The sequence below is a fragment of the Schistocerca serialis genome, chromosome 8 (genome assembly GCF_023864345.2).
Source record: "Schistocerca serialis cubense isolate TAMUIC-IGC-003099 chromosome 8, iqSchSeri2.2, whole genome shotgun sequence".
NCBI classification, from domain to species: Eukaryota; Metazoa; Arthropoda; class Insecta; order Orthoptera; family Acrididae; genus Schistocerca; species Schistocerca serialis.
This window is the reverse complement of record NC_064645.1, coordinates 169,856,902-169,880,297: the sequence shown is the minus strand read 5'-3', so window position 1 is coordinate 169,880,297 and position 23,396 is coordinate 169,856,902. Positions and strand designations below refer to the sequence as shown.

The window sequence follows — 23,396 nt, the reverse complement described above, 5'->3', positions numbered from 1 at the left end:
TGGCTAATTTCTGTGCAGAATGTAATGTACTAAAGAGGCATTTGCAAATATTTTCAAACGGAGAAAATTTTTCTCTAAACTCTCGTTCAGAACATCTTCTATCATACGCAGTCTATTATTTGGTTCTTGTTGATCATTATCAAAGAAAGCAGCAGTGTAAGTAACAACAAACAACAGTCCCTTGTCATTGTTTCCCTTATGAGACAATTCCTCTCTCTTTTTTTTTTTATTATTATTGTAAGCGGCAGTAGCGCGCACAAAAGCAAGTCATGCCACCAGTGGCTACAGGTCGTAAACACTCATTATCAATATGCGACAAACAATGCATGACACTGTACAGTAATGCATTTTCAGCTTAGAGTGACGTAAACATCTATAACAAAGAGAATGGCACTTATCAGATCAAATAAAAATAAACAATCAATTCAAACCAGATGAAGCACATGAAAAAGGAAGGGTACCCGTATAAATACGGACGGAGCGTCTGACGCATAGTAATGGCTACCTGGTAAAGCTTAACTGCTAAGCTTACGACTCGAACCAAACTACTGTAGCTGTATCGTCATTCATTCGACCTAAATTGTGTCTCATATTACAATGGACCAACTTTGTTTCGATTTGGGGGTGCGGCCTAAAACTTTTCTTTCCCCTTGAATTCCGAGTCTCAAATTTCAGGTGCGGCTTAGATTCGGGAAAATTTTTTTCCTTGATTTCGAGTCTCTTTTTTCAGGTGCGGCTTAGATTCGAGTGCTGCTTAGATTCGAGTAAATACGGTAGTCTACAAAGGATACTGTTTGCAAAACCCAAATAGGAGTAGCAAATGATACTGAATCTACATGAACGGGTAGCGCGAATGGTCCCAGGTCTGGGAGAGTGTCCCAGAAATGTTGAAAAAACAAGAATTGTCACACTTTAAGATAGATAGAAATTATACCACTAAAACCAGCTTACAAAGTTTTTAAACCAGTATTATTTGGAGAATTTAGAGAGGTTCTTTAGCCCCCTACGCATTGTTCCCTTAGCGGCTGAGAATATATTATTACACTAACCATAGCACATGCTTCTCACACTCCACACAACCCTTAAAATTGGCACTGGGCCTTTACAGCCAATGAAAGACAAATGAAATCGTGGTCCAACTGTTGGTTTTAATATGTAATTAATCTCCAGTCCCTGAAGTACTCCAGTGTGAGAAATATTATCTAAAAATAAAAATGTAGAGTTTCAGAAGTTAACTAGAAGAGAAAAGAATATTTTCCTACATGAAAAGTGCAAAGAACTGGAAGAGAATAACAGAATGGGGAAGATAAGTGGTCTTTATCTCCTGATATTCTAATGCCATATACTAACATTATTTTTCACTGCACTTTTATGAGAATTTTGTGATATTTTAACATATCTAATACCTGCCTTTCTGAGCTTCTCATTAAGCTTAATTTCATTCAATGTTGGATCATTGGATAGTGATCTTAGCCTGAAAAAGAGGTACTTTCATGAGTTTCAGTGTCCCCCCCCCCCCCCCGCCCCCCCCCCAAATTATTTTGCTATCATCCTGGCCAATTTACCCTTCCCTTTCCTACCGAGATGCAAGATCATGCCTCATGAATTCCATTCCTTTTGAATTATTAACTTGGATGTTGAATTGAAAAATGAATGTATTACTGTGCATGGGAACTGTATGGTTTGGCAGTTAATCTGTGTGGATTCAATGCCTTCTAACTGCAATACAGTGCAGTTCCAGTGTTACAAAAAGTGAACTGTTGTTCATGTTTCTAAGTCATAAACGGAGGCAGGAGATTACTACAGATTTCATCTCCTGAGTAAACTGCTGAGTACTGCATTCTTCGATGGGGAAACAGGAGGGAATAGATAAGATATAAATATGAAGTAAATAGCTATCTCGACGTAAGTGAAATTTATGCTTGAGTTTTTTGAAGTGATATAAAATCTCTGTGACAGCTACAACAGAACTGCTTTGGTATAGAGACAGACTTGACACCAGAAGGGATTACAAAGAGTTTTCCCTGTTTTATCACTCTTCCTTGCATTATAGCTCCACCTTTTTCTCTCTGCTATGCACCAACACAAATCTGACTGAGGTTTAACAAAAACCTAAGTTCCACTGATCGACTGTTAGATTATTTTATACATTATGAATGAAAACACGTAACACTGGTGTAATGTTTTACAATATTTATTATCTGTTCACAAACTAGTTTTCGGATGTTATGTCATCTTCAGGTACATAGAGAAGTACGTGGTGCAGTGAAATTTTGTTGGCTCGAGGATTTTTAATTAGTGCATCTACATAGTATCCTCATACTTTCTGGAACATGTTACCAAAGTTTATTGTTCAATTATTTTCTTCTGTGTACAACTGTTGTAATTTGTCCGTAGTTTATTAATTAATTTGTCATATGTTTTATCTTAGTTAAATAATCTTAAATTGCATTTACACTTAAGCAATCCCTCTTGTTTTATTCCTAAATCTAAGATTAAAATTTTTCATCTCTGGTAATGGAGATACTCTGTAGATGCATTAATTTCAAATCTCTGATCCAACAAAATTTCACTGCACCTCATATGTATCTTTGTACCTGATGATGCAATAGTCAAAAATCAGTTTGTGATTTTTTCATTCACAATGAAAACCTTAGTTGCACATAAAAGTCCGAGACATCATAACCTTTATTTATAAAGGTGAGCTGGTTTCATTCAATGAAGAACTAAAATTATCCCTGCCAGAGAGAACTCTGTAGCAGTACTGAAGGGAAATTCAACTAAAAAAAAAAAAAAAAAAAAAAAAAAAAAAAACTAATAAATTATGAGACAGAATGACTGACTAGTATGTAATTTCAAATGGAAAAATGTGTTTACTGTCGATAAATACATGTAAGTAGAAGTGGCAGACTACAGGAGTCATTGGAACTAATAGTTCCTTTGTCAGTGAGGGGAGAGGAGCCTATAGAGGTGTTGGTGCATTATGTGAATAGTCATTGCCTTTTATAAATTTTCTAATAGTGTTACAGTTGATATATTTTTTAAAACAACAATTTGAGAGATAGCTGCTGCAATGCTGACTAGACTGAAGAAACTTTTGTTTATGAGAAAGACTGAAATGATACATTTTCTGTAAAATTTAGGGGAAATTTGACAGGTTTACACTGATGAGACAAAATATTATGACCACTGCCCACTGTGAGGCTGAATGCCTCCTGGTGGTGTTGCGGACATGCGGCACAATAACGAAAGAATGTAAGCAGAACGGAGACAATTGGGCAGTCATTATAGCTAAGATATGTGCCACAAATGCAGAAATCCACTGATTCGGTTTTGTTTCATTTTAGGGTGCAAAAACAATTAAAGTCATATGTGCCCATGTTAGAACCTTACAACACTAATACAAAAAAGGAGCTAAAACCAATCAATGGAAGGAAAGAGAGCTAAGAAAAAGGACTCTCTCTTTGAGTATCTTCACAAAATATGCCATAGAGACAATGGAGGTTCCAAACTATGACGGATAAAAAGTAAAATACAGTTGACAGTCTATGCGTTGTTCGCTGAAACAGCCAATAACTCAAGACGGCAAACAGACATTAAAATGTAAATGGTTAAGAAGAGGGCATTCGGTCACAAAATGGCAAACTGTCAAAGGTTGATTTCGATGAGCAGAAAGTGGTAGGCGAGCACCGCTTAACAAGTGGCAATGGCTAAAATGACAGACCCCAATATAACTGTCTGAAATGATCTCCTTGTGGCAAGAGGGCTGGGAGGAGGATGGCACACCACTGGAGATAGGTTAATTCCCCAGAGCTTGTTCCCTGGAGGTAGAAAATGAATGGACCCTGTGATTCCAAGAGCATCTGTAATTCCTCCTTGTTGGATTTAAGGCTCCAAACATGTTATTGGAGGAGAGTCATGATGGAGAAAGTGGAGGTGGAAAACAATGAAGGGTTGTACCTCATTAGTTGCCGAGTGACAGCCTTTGAAGACGCACTGCTACAAAGTGCAGAGGCTGGAGGAGATCTACAGAGTCATCAGCATTCTCTTTGAGTCAGGCTGCAGATTCCAGGACAGAAAAATGGTTGGCAGTGCGCACCAATGAAATGGGGATCTGCCAGGTGAGGGTATCACGCGACAACACTGTTTAAGGGGGGTCTCTGTGTTGGCAAAGGAGAAGACTGTTTGTCTTTCTTTGATTTTTTTGAGCCTTTGTGATTGGCAGATGAAGACTCAGATGCCTGTTGGCTGAAGGAATGTAAGAAGTCACTGCATAAGTGTTCCTTCCATCCTTTTGTAGCCCTCCGGTTGTGAAGCATGGGATTTCGATGCCAAGGGCATAGACCTGGTGGCTTCGTGTGCAGTTGTAGGAGAAGCAGACAGGGATGCTACAGTGATACTGGGCTATTTGATAACTGCAGTGCTGAATTTGAAGTTGCAAGTCTGTGTGGCCATGTCCTTCGTGGAGCAATGCATAGCAAGAATGCCACTGTAAGTGCCGGATGGTAAAACACAGGGCTTTTTGACTAACCAACAATTTGCAAGCGACAGGGAAAGGGACTTTTTCCTTCAGCCACACCTCCTGTACAGTCCACTCACTGAGATAATGGGACATTCTCAGGTTGAGGTGGCATGGTCTCCATTATAATTGATACAGTGGGGAGAAGGAAGGCAATCGCCCTAGTGGTCAACCCTACCACAAGTAACACATTTGGCAGTGTTTTTAGATAACATTCAAGTGTGGTTGTAACATGGACACTGGTAGCAATGCATCAGATTTGGAATGTACAGTCAGACTGTGATGACTTCGTAGCCTGCTTTGATCTTTGATAGAAGCACTACTCAGTCAAAAGTGAGAAAAAGAGTGTGCATAGGAACTTAGATGGCATCAACCGTTTTCATTACCCAATGCACTGCACTGGTTCCATAATCAGAGACCACCAAGCAGCCGAGGGTAAATAATACCACGTGAAGACTTCAACATTTGATGGAGCTCTACACAACAGGGTACCTTTGTAGGAGGGAAGCTGTAAGCACTTGTTAGGATTGAAAATTAACTTGGCTTCCAAAAGCAAAGTCCTATTATGTCGATGAGAGCAAGATTTCAAAGAGCCAGCAATTCTGAATAATAAAAGTACTAACTGTAGCAAAGGACTTACCTCCTTCAGTACGTGATGCCGCGAGGAACCGAGGTGCGACAGGGAGAGTCTTTGAATCTCTAGCCTCAGTCTGTTTACATTTAGTAGACACAGACTGAGATGAAGGCGAGTGACTCACTGCGAAAAAGTCCCCCATTATTGCCAGTGTCTCTGATGGCATGCTCCTTCCAACTGGGGCTCCTTTCGGATGTGGGCTCACCCACCTTATATGATTGTTCACACCTCTGGTCACACCTTCTGAACTTCTGACAGAGGTACCAATGGGCAATTTGGAAACATCACAGCTCAGTCAGTCAGTCATCCCTCCGTGAGCCTGGCCTGCACCGGGGGTACGTGTGAACCCTACCTGTTAACCCGGGGCTGGGAATTATGCGTTACCCAGTCACCAGTTATGCATCAAGCATGTGGGTCTCCCTTCAGAAACACACAGGGAGGAAGAAACAAAGGAACCTCAAACACCAAAGTGGAGGAAAAGTATGATATGGGCAATGAAGAAAGAAAGAAAGAAAAAAAAAAAGATGAGGGACCATTCTAATGCCAGGCTATCGAAACATCAGAATACATTCCCAAAAACATCCCAGACATGTTCCCCAGGAGAGGGGAAAAAGGATATCAGAAGGATAGACATGCAGCACAGAAAGGGAAGAGGTACTGCAAAGGCTTGCGCCCATGGTAACCAAGTACGAACTCACCAAAGAGTGGTGAGCCCCCTGGGGGGAAAAATCCACTGACTTAAGTGGTCTTGACAAAAGGCACATTGTTGTGACACAGCAGCTGGAAATGAGACTCTCTGAAATGGCAAAGCTGGTCGACAGTTTGTGTACTACTGTCGTGAATACCTAAGGAAATCGGTTGAAGGATAATGGAATAACGCATAGGCTGTTTGATGTCCACATTTCATCACAAAATGCAGAGGTCGGAGGATCCGCCACTGTGTAATCCAGGACACGCACTGGTCTGTGGCAGATCTGATGACAGAATACAATGCTAGTGCAGGAAGACACCATTCAAAGACCATTGTTGAACATGGAGGTCCACGTCACATGACCCCTACATGTTCCTGTGCTCACCCAACATCATCATCAGTTACGATTGCAGTGGGCACAGCATCACTGAGTTTTCATCATGGATCAATTGAAATCTGTTACCTGTTGAATGAATTGCATTTCTTGATACAACAGGTTGATGGTTGGGCCCTTACACACCATCATCCAGTCAAATGGCTGCTGGAAAGGTGCATTGTGCCACAGACGCAGGCCGGCAAGAGCAGACTTGTGCTATGGGGTTCACTGAGTTGTGCTTCTATGGGACCTGTGGTATTACTCAAAGACACCATGACAGCAATGAACAACATGAATATTATTGTGGACCGCCTGCACCCCTTCATGACTGAAGTCTTCTCTGAAGGCAATGACATCTTCCAGTAGGATAACTCTCCACAATACAAGACTAGAATCGTGCTGCAGTGGCTCAAGGAGCATGATAGTGAACTCATATTTATGTCTTAACCAGCAAATGCCACTGACCTGTGGACATTGGAACACATGTCGGGCACCTGCTGCATGGCCACAAACCACCGTCCTGCAATTTGCTGTAATTTAGTGACCAATCAGTAGACATCCGGTACCACATACTTCTGGAAACCAATGAAGGACTTGTAAAATCCATGCCAAGCAAAATCACTGCTCTACTTTGTTTGAAAAGTATATCAGTGAAGCTCTCCTTTACATGTTTTTACAACACAATATGATAGAAGTAAAATGTTTCTTTTTCCTTTGTATTTAAGGGCAAACTTAATTTGACTGCTATAATTCGACCGATTTTTATCAGGAATAGTGCTCAGACTTAAATCTCCTTTAAAAAGTCATCCCTCAGCTGTATGAATACGGCTCTCAAAATCAAGTATATCAGTGTCAAAGTCATATCAAACCACTATTTTGATATGCTGATTAAGCATTTAGCTTACCTCAAGATGGAGATGATTGATGTGGTAGATGATCTGCATGTGCCGTGGCAAAATTCTTTCAATCATATGCACAGGCCACCTCTCCAGAGCTTCAGGTAGCACAGTGTGGTTTGTGTATGCACAGGTACGTACCACAATATCCCAAGCCTAAGGAAACAGTGTTTCATTATATACATACATAAATTTCTGTGCCTTCATACAAATCTACATCATTTTTACAACAATCTCAGGAAACTTACATCTAGGGACCATTATATCAGATAATCTGCAGTCGGGAAAGCATTATAGGGACTTTAAAGTTATTAAAAATCTTAAATGAGTATTGAAGTTATATCTATTGTCTTCCATGAGATAATTTTTGTCAAACACTTCTGAAAACAATTACGAAGTCACAGATGAGAAGAAATCACAGCATAATACCTTCTCCCAAGGTAAACCTTCAACATCCACAAGAATTCGTTGCAACTCTGGAATAGCCATTGATGGATGAGTGTCATTTAGTTGTATTGCAACCTTCTCTGGAAATTGATCAAATGAGGTTCTCACAGCATCACGGCTGCCAAATTTAGAGGCCTTGAAACGACGTATTATGTCCTGTCAAAAATACCACATTATCAAAAATCACTTCTCACATCCACCAAAATCAGCATAAAATTTCACAGCTGTTACCTGAAGGGTTGCAGCACACATGAAATACTCTTGTTTCAGTCTTAGTTCTTTACCCTCAAAGAAATTATCGTTGGGGTACAACACACGTGAAATATTTTCTGCAAGGTTTCTGTCCAATACAGCCTGAATATAATCACCATCATTGACTGAAAAAGAAAAGAAAAATGTGCCCTATTTGAAACATAAATAATTTATTTTGGTCAAACATAAATCACAATTCACAACACTTACAAAATTTGAGGTTAAATTCAACAGGTGACTTTGCTGACCACAGTCTCAAAGTATTGACCACATTGTTACCATATCCTGGAATTGGACTGTCATATGGCATTGCAAACACAATCTGAAACAAAATTGTTGAACTGCATTACAAACTTACATATTCACTTCACAAGCTGTCTTACAGTTTGGGGTGGAGGGCATGTAGAGGTGGTGGTTGGTTTAAGAATGAAAGGGACCAAACTGCAGAGGTCATCGGTCCCTTTTTCCAAAATACGAAAAATACCCACAGAGAATAAAAAATGGTCAACAGAATAGGAGACAGACGACACAGAACAAAAGAAATGTAGGCAAGGACCAGACAAAACGAAATAAAATCACACGGAGTGCGACGGTGGTTGGCCGGCCATAGGAACAAAAAAAAGGAAAAGCCAACCACCGAAAACACATTAAAAACTGAGTTTAAAACCGTAGGCCAAAGGCCAGAATCAACACAACACAATCAAATAAAACAGAAACACTCAGATTAAACGAGAAAAACCCCCTGCCCGAATAAAACGTAAAACTAAGTCAGCCATAGCTGAGTCATCTGTTAAAAGGGCAGGGAGCGAGTCAGGCAGTGCGTACAATTGCCTGAGCACAGCTAAAAGTGGACAGTGCAATAAAATGTGGACCACTGTCAAAAACGGAGCCGCAGCAACATAAAGGTGGGTCCTCACGTCGCAATAGGTGGCCGTGCGTCATCCATGTGTGCCCAATGCGCAGCCGGCACAGGACAACAGACTCCTTGCGAGAGACCCGCAAGGAGGACCATCACACATCGGTCGTCTCCTTAACAGCCCGCAGTTTACTCGGAGATGTCATGCCACGCCACTCAGCAGTCCACATCCCAAGCACCTTACGGCGCAACACCAGCTGCTGTTCTCAAGCCGTGAGGCCGATCTCCAAAGCTGGGGCGTCGATCGCCCCTTTGGCCAGCCTGTCAACATGTTCGTTCCCCGGGATGCCAACGTGACCTGGCATCCAAACAAAGACCACCGAACGACCAGAACGGGTAATGGCAGAAACAGACTCCTGAATAGAGGACACCAGAGGAGAAGAGGCATAGCAGCGGTCGATGGCCTGGAGGCTGCTCAGGGAGTCACTGCAGATGACGATGGACATACCTGAGCAGGAACGCATGTGCTCAAGAGCGCGCAATATGGCCACCAGCTCTGCAGTAAAAATACTGCAGCCAGCCGGCAAGGAGCGCTGATCAACATGTGCAGCGTGAGCAAAAGCGTAGGCAGTGCGACCATCAACCAGGGAACCATCAGTGTAGACAGTCTCACAGCCCGAAAATGAGGCGAGGAGCGCAAGAAAACGGCGACAGAGGGCCACAGGCGGAACCGAGTCCTTGGGTCCCTGTGCCAAGTCCAGACGGACGGACAGCCAGGGCAAACACCAGGGAGGCGTAGGTACACGGACCCGTAAGGGAGGCAGAAGAGGGAATGACCCCAGTTCCAACAGCAGGGACCGGACGTGGACAGCTATGGAAAGCCCATACCGAGGTCGCCGTTCGGACAGATGGAGGACCATGGCAGGGAAAAGCAGGCGACGATTGGGATGGCCCAGCGAGCAATGCACGTGGACAGCATAGTCGGCGAGCAGTCGATGGCGGCGAATCCACAGCGGGGGAACCCCGGCCTCCACCAGTAGACTATCCACGGGGCTCGTACGAAAAGCGTCAGTTGCAAGCTGAACCCCACAGTGGTGTACGGGGTCTAACAACTTCAACACTGAGGGTGATGCAGACCCATAGGCCAGGCTCCCATAATCAAGCCTGGACTGCACAAGGGCTCTGTATAATCGCAACAGCGTGCAGCAACCCGCACCCCAAGATGTGTGGCTCAGGCAGCGGAGGGCGTTGAGGTGCCGCCAGCACTTTTGCTTCAGCTGAGTAATATGAGGAACCCATGTGAACCGGGCATCAAAGACGAGTCCTAAGAAGCGGCAAGTGTCCACCACTTCAAGCAGGTGGCTGTCGAGGTAAAGTTCAGGATGAGGGTGGACCGTCCGACGCCTGCAGAAGTGCATAACCCGAGTCTTGGCTGCAGAGAACTGAAAACCATGAGTCAGAGCCCATGATGCTGCCTCGAACGGCTACTTGCAGCCTGCGTTCGGCGACTCCCGTAGCCGTGGAGCTAAAGGAGATGCAGAAATTGTCAGCATATAACGTGGGTGAGACAGACGACCCTACTGCTGCTGCAAGGCCATTAATGGCCACAAGGAAAAGGGGCACGCTCAATACAGAGCCCTGTGGAACGCTGGTCTCCTGGATATGAAGTGAGCTATGGGATGTGCCAATTAAAACGCAGAATGTCCGAACAGATAAAAAATTCTGAATAAAAATGGGGAGAGAGCCCCGGAGACCCCACCCGTGCAACGTGGCAAGTATATGGTGCCGCCACGTCGTGTCATATGCTCTGGAGAGGTCGAAAAAGACAGAGACGAGGTGTTGGCGCCTGGAAAAAGCAGTGCGGATTGCAGACTCAAGGAAGACCAAAGTATCGGCGGTGGAACGGCCCTGACAGAAGCCGCTCTGGCACTGAGCCAGAAGACCTCGAGACTCGAGCAGCCAACACAGCCGTTGACTCACCATACGTTCCAGTAGCTTGCACAGAGTATTTGTCAAGCTGATGGGCCGATAGCTATCCACAGTAAGCGTGTCCTTACCAGGTTTCAGCACCGGAATGATGGTACTTTCTCGCCACTGCGACGGAAAGACACCATCGCCCCATATGCGGTTGAAGATGGCAAGAACACATCGCTGACAGTCTGGGGACAGGTGTTTGAGCATCTGATTGTGGACGCCATCTGGCCCAGAGGCTGTATCGGGGCACTGTACCAGGGCGCTTTGGAGTTCCCACAAACTAAATGGGGCGTTATACGTCTCAGGGTGGCGAGAAGCAAAAGAAAGCCGTTTGCCTTCCTCCCGGCATTTAAGCGCGCGAAATGCAGGCGGGTAATTCCCCGACGCAGAGGCCCGAACATAGTGCTGTGCGAAATGCTCGGCGATTGCATCAGCATCGGTGGATACCGCCCCATTGATGGTAAGCCCTGGGACACCTGTAGAGTGCTGCACTCCAAAGAGGCGCCAAATCTTCATCCACACCTGGGAGGGTGAAGTACGGGAACCAATGGTGGAAACGTACCTCTCCCAACACTCCTGTTTCCGCCTCTTGATGAGCCGCCGTGCCTGAGCACGGAGACGTTTGAAGAAAATGAGGTTCTCCAAAGACGGGTGCCGCTTATGTCGCTGAAGAGCCCGCCGACGTTCTTTAATGGCTTCAGCGACCTCCGGAGACCACCAAGGCACTGACTTTCGCCGGGGGCACCCTAACGAACGAGGAATGGTACGTTCCGCAGCGGAAACAATCGCTGCAGTCAGTGTCTCAACCGCCACATCGATGGTACCATGGGGGAGAGATGCAACAGTGGCAGCAGAGGAGAACGTTTCCCAGTTTGCCTTGCTAAATGCCCATCTAGGCAGGCGTTCATGGGATCGACGATGGGGTAGTGAAAGGAAGATGGGAAAATGGTCACTACCACACAAGTTGTCATGGACTCTCCAGTGGACCGATGGTACAAGCCCTGGGCTGCACAACGACAGATCTATGGCCGAAAACGTGCCATGCGCCACACTGAAATGTGTGGCGGCGCCAATGTTTAACAGGCAGAGGTTGAGTTGGGAGAGGAGATTCTCGACATCTCTGCCTCGGCCAGTAATCTTCGTTCCACCCCACAGGGGATTGTGGGCGTTAAAATCCCCCAGGAGAAGAAAAGGCGTGGGAAGTTGGGTGACAAGTGCGGCCAATTCAGTCAGGGAGACTGTACCACCTGGAGGGAGATAGACACTGCAGATGGTTATGTCCAGGGTAGTCCTTACACACGCAGCCACAGCTTCCAATGATGTTTGAAGGGGCACAGGAGCGCTATATACAGAGGTAAGGACATACACGCAGGCTCCACCTGACACACAATTGTAAGTGCTACGGTTACAGTAATAACCCCTGTAACCACGAAGGACAGGGGTCCACATTGCCGGGAACCAGGTTTCCTGGAGGGCAATGCAGAAAACAGGTGTCATGCTTAGAAGCTGACGTAACTCAGGTAGATGGCTAAAATAACCGCCACAATTCCACTGGAGGATTGTACAAAGCGTGTCCTGTAGGGGCATGCAGGCACTGAAAAGGCAAATTACGTCACAGGGTCACAGGCTGCCATCGACTAAGGGACGGATGTCGCTACGTCCATCGTTCCTGAGGAGACGGCGAGATCTAGGTCATCAGGGGACGCAAAGAGCTCGACCTCATCCTCAGAGGCTGAGCTGACAGGAAGCGGTGGTGTGGGAACCACTGGGTCCTGATCCTTCTTAGAGAGCTTCCTCTTCTCTCTCTTGACTTTCGGAGGAGGGTTTACATGCTGGGATGGCTTTCCTGATGCATTATCAGGAACAGACGAAGAGCGTGAAGCCCTTCGACCAGCAGCTGGTGGCTTCTTCAGCTACTCGCTAGTGTCTCGTGAGACACTGGGGAAGTCCTTGGAAGGGACTCCCCCAAGGGATCCCTTCCGAACAAGTGAGGCCGGAGGAGGCTGTTGCGTCCCCGGCTGAGCAGCCGGAGAGGGCTGTCGCCGCTCCGGCTGAGAGGTGGGGACTGACGTCCCCGGTTGTTCGGGGCACACTGCTCCCAAACTGGGTGTTTTGGGAGCAGTGGAAGAGAGAGTGGCCCCCACCGGTGGTGGGGCAGGCGAAACGTGACTGTTCGGTGGGCCAACTGTGAAAGGAGTCTTGGCAGGAACTGGTGCCGGCAGTGTCACAGCAGCATAACTCCTCAACATAGGTGTGGGGTTGAGCCGTTCTAATTTCTTCCTCGCCTCTTGGTAGGTTAAATGGTCCAGGGTCTTAATTTCTTGTATCTTCCGCTCTCGTTGGTAGACTGCACAGTCTGGCGAGCAGGGAGAATGATGCTCCCCACAGTTAACGCAGGTGGGAGGCGGAGCACATGGAGCATTTGGATGCGAAGGTCGTCCACAATCGCGACACGTGGGGCTGGCAGTGCATCTGGAGGACATGTGTCCGAATTTCCAGCACTGGAAGCATCGCATAGGGGGCGGGACATAGGGCTTGACATCGCACCGGTAGATCATGACCTTGACCTTCTCAGGCAACCAGTCGCCCTCAAAGGCCACGATGAAAGCACCGGTAGCGATCCTATTATCCTTGGGTCCCCTAAAGATACGACGAACGAAGTGTACACCTCGTTGTGCCAGGTTCTCCCGTAGCTCGTCATCAGACTGTAGCAGAAGATCTTTATGAAAGATAATCCCCTGGACCAAATTTAGTGACTTATGGGGAGTGACGTTAACAGGTATGTCACCAAGCTTCTCACAGGCGAGTAACGCCCTTGACTGTGCAGAGGAAACTGCTTGTATCAAAATGGCCCCGCTCCGCATTTTGGAAAGAGAGGCCACTTCCCCGAACTTATCTTCAAGATGGGTCACAAAGAACTGAGGCTTAGTCCCCAAAAATGAATCCCCATCAGTTCTGCTGCACACAAGGTATCGCGGTGAATATGGTTCCTGTCTGTCCGCAACCCTGCGTCCCTCCCAGGGCGTGGCTAGGGAAGGGAATGATTTGGGGTTATATGCCACAGCGTTAAAGTCTACTTTACCGTGCTTAGAGACGTTGGTGGTCATGCGACCACCGGATTGAGATTTTACCCGCTTCATTGCGAGGTATCCGCCCCGATGCCACCCACTCCGACCAGGGGCTCTCCCCATGGGCGCCACCCAGCCACAGCAAAGGCCACCTGGCAGGATGGCCGTTGCCGGGAGACCTGATGCCCCAGAGAGATGGGCATCTACTCCTTGGCATACGTGGGGAGGCGTCAGCTCAGGCATCGGCAGTACGATCCCTGTGTTGTCAGGGGGCTACAACCTAGAGGGTACATGACGACCCCACCACAACGAGCTGGCTACCGTGCTGGATTTTGGGTGCCATGGGCAGTCCATAGTGATCGTGGGTGCAGATGATGACGCACTAAGGGCGCAATTTACACAATCCATCAGGTGTGTATGCCCAAAATGAGGGATGGAGGGTGCAGTTACGACACCCAGACGATAAAGAGTGCCAAGGTCTTAGGGCACAGAGGACTGATGGTGCACCACGTAAGGTGTCCTTCCCCAAAAGGCTCGTACTTCTGTTGAATTTGGAAAAATGGAGGTCAAACCCTAATGGGGACCATCACATTAAAGGCCGAAACAGTTGAGACTCCTTTTAGTCGCCTCTTACGACAGGCAGGAATACCGCCGGCCTATTCTAACCCCCGAACCCGCAGGGGGGAGGGCATGTAGAGTACAATGATCATTTTGCCCTCACTTCCCAGTTTCATTTGTGAATAATGTGCAGAAAGAATGTGTGCTGATCAGCCTGCAAATGTAACAATAATGGCAATTTCTATATACAAAAATATGTAAAATAAGGGAAATTCAACCACTCACCTATAGTGAATCGATATGTGGAGCACATAACAGAAAATGGACACTCACCATGGCCATGGGAATGTATGTGGGCATGTCGGTATGGTTGGGCATGTGAGTGTATTCTTGCTGCAAAAATAGTTAGTGCTCGAAACTACTGTGAATGTTGTTTTCTGCTATGTGTAGCAGTGCTCCATGCATCCATCAGCTACAGTGAGTAGTTGCCTTTACCTTATTTTACATAATGTGTTAGTTTACTTGTTGTGGAAGGTGCATTGTATAAATTGTTCCAGCAAACTTCTGAGTTGCATGTATTGCTTCTCTTTTACCATCTGCTGTGAGGTGGACACTCACCTCTTTGCTGTTATGTGAAAAAGTTATGGCAAGAGAGAAAGTTGGAGAAATAAGTGTATACCATAGCAAGACTCTACAGGATTTGTCATTAGCGTGGGGAATGTTATGTAAATAAACTTGAAGTGGATAAATAATAATAAACAAAAATATTTTACTGCAAAGATACAGAACGTTTTGTATTTTAGATAATTTATAATGGAACACAGGAAAGAAGAATGAAGAGAAATGGTAGCTTACAGAATTTTCACTGAGAGATCCTTCTGTGGATTCAAACAAGATGTACACAAAAGTCACTTCAGGATGGGTAGCAAGGAATGTAATAACTTCCTACAGCACTGTGTGGATGGGGACTTTGCTAGTATGGAAAGTGATGCCGATAACAAGAAATGACTGGTCAATTCTCAAATTCTTAACTGCTCTTTACTTTTTAACAAATCTTTGTAATTGAAGTCAAATGGATATTGAAAGATCAAGGCAATTAGAAATTAACAGTATTTATTGACATTAATTCCTGCAATAGTCAATTAAAGAAATATAGTCCAAGAGCGACAACAAATGACTAAATAAACTTACTTAATTACAAAAATTATTAAGTAGTCTGCTTTAAAGCAATATATAAAATAAAGAATTATGTCAAAAACAAACCTGTGTATCAACCCATTTCTTGCCCTGGGGAGTATCTTCCACTCTCCCATAGAAGTTCACTGGTAGCATGTATTCCGGTCGTGCCTTCTCCCATGGATTTCCAAATCTTAACCAGTCATCTGGCTCTTCAACCTGATGAACACATTATCAGTGTGCAAAAAAAGAATGTAATATTTTGTGTTAACAACAATTTTTAATAATGAAGCCCATGGCATGCCTACTTAATTGATTTCACTCTACACTACCCCATACAGTCTTCAGTATTGTTTTACTGTTTAACAGTTACACTTCTACCAGTGTTTGCTTCTTACATAGAGATATGGAAAAATCATTAAAAACTGAATTTTAGTCAGCAAACAATGGTGAGATGTATGTTGAGAATTACTAGGTGAGATAATAAAACTGAATCCCTGCTATTTGTTAAGCTATCCATAGTTGCCAAAAGAATTGGGTGTGGAGGCAATGGAAGAATGCTATACTCAGCGTAATGGCTATTGCTATCAGAAGAGAAGTGTGGGAGGCACATACTTTGCCCTCTTCACATAGTGCTGGTACTGCACTTATTAGTACTCCATATCAAGCATCTACTGAAGCAAAAGTGACTTACATCTCATTTTGTTTGTGACCCTCATTCCCCAAGTAGCTGCCCACAATTGATTCAGAATTTTTCACCCTTTATTTTGAACCAACCAAACAGACAACAAAATATGACATTCACTAACAGCTGTTGCACTTTAAACATTAGCAGCCCAAAGTCTTCCAACTTGTATCAGTTCAAGAACTAGAGAGCCTAGAAATCAAGAAAAATTTGAAAAATAACATGTTTTGGAACTGTACCTTAGTCAGTGTCCACTACCATTATGTCTTTCCCCTCAGAACTATGTCTTTTGAATCCTATCCTTTCCCCCAACCACAAAGTAAAAATTAGGATTTTATTATTTTGCTATCTGAACATATAAACAAGGTGCCTGCCTCAGAACAACATATGCAGTCATCAAGGGCACTCAACATCCCATCATTAATCATGTTACAGAATGTGACAGCTAGGACAGCCCACTTACTACACTGTCATCATCTGGATATTTGGATTCTACTTCCAAGTACAAGGGCCTCTGAGCTGCAGAAATTGTAACTTTACCTTTAGCTGGACTGCGAGAGCTAATGTATTTTAATTTAAACTAATTCCCTGCTTCTTTGGTTTTCCTGTTTCATTCTGCTTTTAAACATTCCTTCTGCCTGCCTAATAGCATAATTTATTAACTCCACACAGTTTAATCCCCCCATAGTTTTATGATGTTTTTTCCCGACATTATTTCTCATTACCATTATCTACCTCTTAATGCATTTTATTTCATCTCCCATCTTCGATCTGTCAGTTATCAATAGTTTGTTACCAGTAGTACTCTGCAGTTTAAATTTTGGCTCTTTGTATACATTACCTTCTGATTCCTTCCCACATCTTTCTTTTTCTCCTTATCCAGGGAGTGATTCCTCCTTTCATCCAGTACCTGTAATCCTCTCCTTCCTATCTCTCTTTTTCCCAAAAAATAAAATTTTATTAATACTGTATGCCATAGATTCAACTTTTATTTTTTGTATATGTAAGCCCTAGTAGTGAAGTTCCCATTTCTGGGGTTTGTGAGGAAGAGCATGACATTATATCAAATAGCCACAGCTGGAGATGATCCAGACAGTTATTTTGAAGCCAGATGTTACTGATTGTCTTCTTGGATTAACAAGATGAATCTTTTAGTAACAAGGAACTAGGAGTAAAAGTTTCATAACTGTTTCATATTTAGATCATTAACCTGAATTCAGATCACACTAATATTCAGTAGAGGGTGCATTTGAATAAAGGTGGGAGAGACATAGGAACTTTGAGGAGGAGTATTGGAGTGTAAACAGCAAAACTCATTTGAGCCCCATCTATATCTCCAATAGTACTCACAGTCTCCATTTCATTCATCTTTATATTCTCTCATACTTACTAAGTGGTGGATAAAGTAAACAAATGTGGTTTCTCAAAAGAAGGCTTTTTTAGCGGTATTCAACACAACATGTTTTACTTCATAAATGAGGTGATTTCTAAACAAGCAAATGTTTACAAAACATTTTAACATTAGTGCCAACTGCCAAAAAAAATTAAATAAAATATCAGCCAACCTGTTCTCCATTCTTGATTTTTTGAGCAAATATACCATACTCATATCGAATTCCATATCCATAAGCAGCAAGCCCAAGTGTTGCCATCGAGTCCAAGAAACATGCGGCAAGGCGCCCCAGGCCTCCATTACCCAAACCAGCATCTTCCTCAAGTTCCTCTAACTCTTCTATATCTAACCCCAGCTGCAAGAATAACATTACTTTTCTTTATTCTACAGCAACAGAAAACAAAGTAAGAATAAAACATTATATCCCCTTTTGTGTAATAAAATGCGCACATGAAGTTATTCTTACCTGATACATTGCCTCATCACATGCATTCTGTATGCCAAGGTTAATCATCGTGTTCTGAAGGGAACGGCCCATATAATATTCCAGTGAGAGGTAGTATATCCTCTGCAAAAAAATTTCTATGTTAATATTTACATTAACACTTTAAGTTTATGACACAATTTATATTTATTTTGTATATGTATGTCCATGTATAATGTAACTGGCAGGAAAATCAGCCAGACAACAGTAAAGTAAGTTTATAAAGCAACAGATTTCAGTATGGTATTAACTCTATATGGATCATATCTGTCAGTGGTACCCAATTCATACACAACATGGAGCCAAACAGAATTGGTTGACTTAACTCATTGTTACCATTGCAGTAACCCAACATAGATTTGCTTCTAAAGGAATGATTCCTAAAGCTCTTGGGAGTACAGATGGATGTGCTGGAATATCATCAATTTCTAGTTGCAAAATAATGATGAATTTATATAAGAGGTTTTGATGTGACTCAAGAAAACTCAATACATTTTAAAAATTAATTAAATTGATTATGAGTGAAAAATATTATAATTTTCATTACTTTCTTTAACAGTATTACTCTGCTTGCATCATGCAATGTGTTATGTGCTTGTTAGTAAGACAAGTCAGTAAGAAAGATGTGCTACATTAACAACAATTAGTCTGGCAAGTTGGCCTATTAGACAGTATTCCTAGGCAGTTTCCATACTTATTTTGGTACATGATACATATGATAGTAGCCAATTTAAATTTACAATGAATTATCAAATAAATATATAAAAGTATATTGAAAAATGTGATACATGACATTCCTCATTTGTGTGTGCTACGGTGAAGCTTTTGCAGGCATACAACATACAGCCCCATGAAGATCCACTAGGCTTCCAAGATAGGAATTCTGTTTAGTTGTTTTCAACACAAAGTTGAATGAACTGCAGTAAATTTAAAACTGGGGAAAAATAGAAAAGAAACTGCTGACACCAGTATATTGCATCTCACTTCAGAGCGACAGACTATTGATCAAATACTTCAGTGTAATAAATTGAGGTATGAAGCTTGTCATGCCCTTGTTGTCTATATTTCCAGACAACATAAACAGGATAACAGGTCACTTCAGAACTAAAAGAAAGTCATCACTGGCAAGATGGCTTTGTACTGAGAAGCATATACCAGTTACATGTTGTAAATATATATTATGCGAAAGGACTGATCTATCTACAAAATTGCTGCGGGAAGACATGTGCTCTTCCTCACTTGTAAAGGAGACAAAGTAGGGAGGGATGTAGTATAATTTCAAGTAGATACTAGTTGAAGTTAATGGCGGCAAAACCATTTTATGAAGTTTTGCACACATTTAGTGTTCACCAGTGTTAAAGTCAAATGTTTCCTTACATTAATTTATTTACACAATAATGTAATGAACTGCTCTGTAAAAAGAGAGGAAGGGCTACTTAAGGTATCTGTTACTTGCTAACAATTGTGGAGCAGCTATCTCTCTGTCTCTCTCTCTCTCTCTCTCTCTCTCTCTCTCTCTCTCTCTCTCTCTCTCTCTCTCTTTTTTTTTTTTTTTTTTTAAACCTGACCTTTCTAATGATTCTGCAAGTTTTATTCTTTTGATAAATGTTGGAAAAAAGTTTTCAGAAATTTTCTACTGTAGCAGAATAATCCATCTGACTTGAGAACTTTTCAGATAATACCACATGATCTGAATTCACTAACATGAAATGGATGCAGTTAATCGAAATGATGTCACTGAAGTGTGACTGGCTGAGCCAAATACATTTCATTGCTGACCCTATTGTAATGTGCAAGTAAGACTGTATACTATGCACTATGATCTCTGTTTGTTCAAAAGTAATGGCAGGGAAATCTGTGACTATGGAAGCTTGAGTCAGGCCTGGAGTCATACTCAGATCACCTAATGGTTAAGATTACTGCTAATGAAAAGCAGGAATTAAGATTCAAATTTCAAATTGGCACCAATTTGCATCACTCATAGATACTCATTGATGTCAATCAGCATCTATTTTGAAAACACTGGTCATCAGAAACCCTACTCTCACTTGACATCCTAAAAGTTGTGGATCAAGACAGTCAGGCAGATGTAGTACTTCTTGACCTCTCAAAGAATTTGATTCAGTTTCCACTGTTTGCTAAAAAAAAGTATGATCATATGGGATATGAAACAGAACTTGTGACTGGATTAAAAATTTATTGGGTATGGATGACAGCATGTTATGTTGGATTGAGAATCAGCCAGAGATGTAGAAGTAACATCAAGCACATCCCAGGGAAATACAATGGAACTCTTGCTTTTCATTTTTATATTAATGACCCTGTACATAATAGTAATCCCAGGCTTTGCAAGAGTGCCAATTTGCTTTACGAGTAAATGTTCAGAACTGTAAAACTGTGAGCTTCACAATGAAAAACGTAGTGTCATATGACTGCAATATCAACAAATCCCAGTGAAGTCAATCTGGCTGTATCAATTTGCACTGAAGTGAAGTGAAATGGAATCATCACACACATTCAATTGTATTTAAAGCAGCGGGTTAAACTTCAGTTCCTTAGTAATAAAAATACAGTAATCATATACCTAGGGGTTTGGTTGTGGGGAGGGTGGGGGTGAGGGTAATGTGAGAATTTGTTACTGCACCTCCCCTCCCCCCTCCCTCCCACACTCCCTCAAATATAACTTGATGCCTAAGATTTTAAATATAATAACAATATATCATTATTGTATTAAAACATTTTATACAATGAATTGCAAATCAGATAAATTCATCATTTGAAAAGTACTTGTCCAAAATTTTTACAGAGAACTAGGTCATCCAATTGATTCAAGAAGTATAATAGCAACAAACTTCCACAACTTTGACAACTTATATGGTATAAAATCAAAGTGTGCAGTCACCATTATGAGTGCTAGCTCTAAGATTGTGAACACAGATCTGCAGACTACAGCTGCATGCGAACGTGTAAATGGGGAGGTTGCTGTGTCTTTGTGTTGTTTCCACCTATGTTCAGAAAAGCCACCCTTTCCAGAATTTTTTCTTTGTGATGCATAGTAAGTTGGCATTAATGTAAAAATTTCCATCTGTCTTCAAGCATCCACCATTTCAGTTTTTTCAGAATCTCTGTGATGCTCTCCCACAAGTCAAAGAACCCTGTGACCATTTGTGCTGCCATTCTTTGAATACATTCAATATTCCCAGTTAGTACTATTTGCTGTGGGTTCCACACACTAGAACAATATGCTATGGTGAGATACATCAATATTTTATAATTAGCCTCCTTTGCACACTGTCTGCACTTCAGGCATAGCCAAAGATCTTACAAAAAGTATTTATATTTTTTATATATATTAATTTCCAAAATTTTCTGGTAACTTTTGGAGAATACAGTATAGCAAGAACTGAGTGCCTCAAACAAGGCCACACTGGACTCGCATTCCGGAGGACGACAGTTCAGACCCGCATCTGGCTATCCAGATTTAGGTTTTCTGTAATATCCCTAAATTGCTCTAGGCAAATGCTGGGATGGTTCCTTTCAAAAGAAACCCAAGCTGTGCTACACTGCTTGTAATGCTGACCTTACACAATTTTAAAAATGCTTCCTTTGCAAGCTAAAACTACAATATGATGGTCTGTTGCAGATGCCAAGGAAATCAAGAAGGCAGACCATTATGGGGAGCTGAAAAGAGCGAACAATAAAATTCATTCAAAATTTATAGAAAAAAATTCAGTAAATGATACTAGAAGAATGTTCAAAGGCCTTTTCAGCACCCGACTTGAGGATAAAAAACTAAACAAAAATTGTAATATTTCAATTATGACAAAAAACTAATTTCACTTATGAGTAGCAGGCAACCCTCATCAAGTGGATAAAACTGTTAGGCAATGCAGTCTGCTCACAGTACATGGACAGTACTGCAGCCTTGGAATTCACAGTAACTCCTCATAGATTTTCTAAAACAGAATGTCTAGCAAGAAAAGACTGGTTTGGAACATTTCTGAATGAAACCCAAGGATCACAATTAGGAGAATCAAAGCAGCATCACACATAACACAATTAGTGGGCTTCATCAAAATTATGTTAAGAAATAGTTTGAAAACCTGGAGGATTTTTCTTCTTCTAATTGTGGCTTCACACCAACTAGCATATACCTGATACAGCAGGTAACCACAAGAGCCTGGCACATCATTTGGCAAAAACACAAGTTCTAAAATATTTGTCTCAGTAAAAATTCAGTTTTCACTAATGATATCACATTTTACAAAAAATTTTATTCCGCTCCACACACTGAGGTACATGGGGAACTGACGTACTGCGTTTACCACATACGATTGGGAAAAGCTGGTGGACTGGTGGATGTAGTAGTTTAAATTTTTAATTATAATCTCTTCCCACATGCACAGTAGTCCTATCAAAATTAAGTGAAATAAACAGAACAGCATTACACTGATGCGACAATAGTCATGGCACACCATGAGGTGACAACAGCCATGGCACACCACCTAATATCATGTCGGACGTCCTTTTGCCCGATGTAGTGCAACAATTGGACGTGGCATAAATTCAGCGAGTCATTGGACATTCCCTGCAGAAATATTGAGCTACGCTACCTTTATATTTGTGAAACTGTTGCCAGTGCAAGACTTCATGCACAAAATGATTTCTCGATTATGTTCCATAAGTGTTGGATGGGAGACACGACAGGTGAACTGGGTGGCCAAATCATTCGTTCAAATTGTCCACAATATTCTTCTAACCAGTCACTAGCAATTGTGGCCTGGTGACATGGCACATTGGATTTTGAACATGAAGTACATGAATGGCTGCAAATGGTATCCAAGTAGGCAAACATAACCATTTCCAGCCAATGATTGGTTGAGTTGGACCAGAGGACTCAATATATTCCTCATAAACACAGTCCACATCATTATGGAGCCACTACCAGCTCGCACAGTGCGTTGTCGACAACTTCGACCCATGGCTTCGTGGGGTCTGAGCTGCATTCGATTCCTACCATCAGCTCTAACCAACTAATATTGAGACACACATGACCAGACCACAGTTTTCCAGCTGACTAGAGTCCAACCGATATGGTCAAAAGCCCAGGAGAGGCGCTGCAGGTGATTTCGTGCTGTTAGCAAAGGCACCCGCAACAGTCATCTGCTACCATAGTCCATTAGTGCCAAATATGAGCTGCACTGTCCTAACAGATACATCCATTGTACATCCCACATTGAGTTCTGCAGTTATTTCATGCAGTGTTGCTTGTCTCTTAGCATGGACAACTGTATGCAAATGTCACTGCTCTTGGTTGTTAAGTGAAAGCCATCGACCACTGCGTTGTCCATGGTGAGAGGTAATGCCTGAAACCTGGTATTCTCGGT

The 23,396-nt window shown here is 42.6% G+C and overlaps 1 protein-coding gene across 1 annotated transcript in view; it reads right to left on the bottom strand.

Annotated features, from left to right (window-relative positions):
* The window catches only part of LOC126417187 (glycogen phosphorylase), a 167,896-nt gene that overhangs the window by 23,587 nt on the left and 120,913 nt on the right, over positions 1 to 23,396 (bottom strand). The window contains exons 2-8 of the mRNA XM_050085089.1: positions 17,992 to 18,093; positions 17,698 to 17,880; positions 15,535 to 15,666; positions 8,026 to 8,137; positions 7,795 to 7,940; positions 7,546 to 7,719; positions 7,126 to 7,272 (exon numbers count right to left, since the gene is read on the bottom strand). Of these exons, the coding sequence (XP_049941046.1) occupies positions 7,126 to 7,272; positions 7,546 to 7,719; positions 7,795 to 7,940; positions 8,026 to 8,137; positions 15,535 to 15,666; positions 17,698 to 17,880; positions 17,992 to 18,093 (996 nt within the window). The remainder of the gene's footprint in view (positions 1 to 7,125; positions 7,273 to 7,545; positions 7,720 to 7,794; positions 7,941 to 8,025; positions 8,138 to 15,534; positions 15,667 to 17,697; positions 17,881 to 17,991; positions 18,094 to 23,396) is intronic.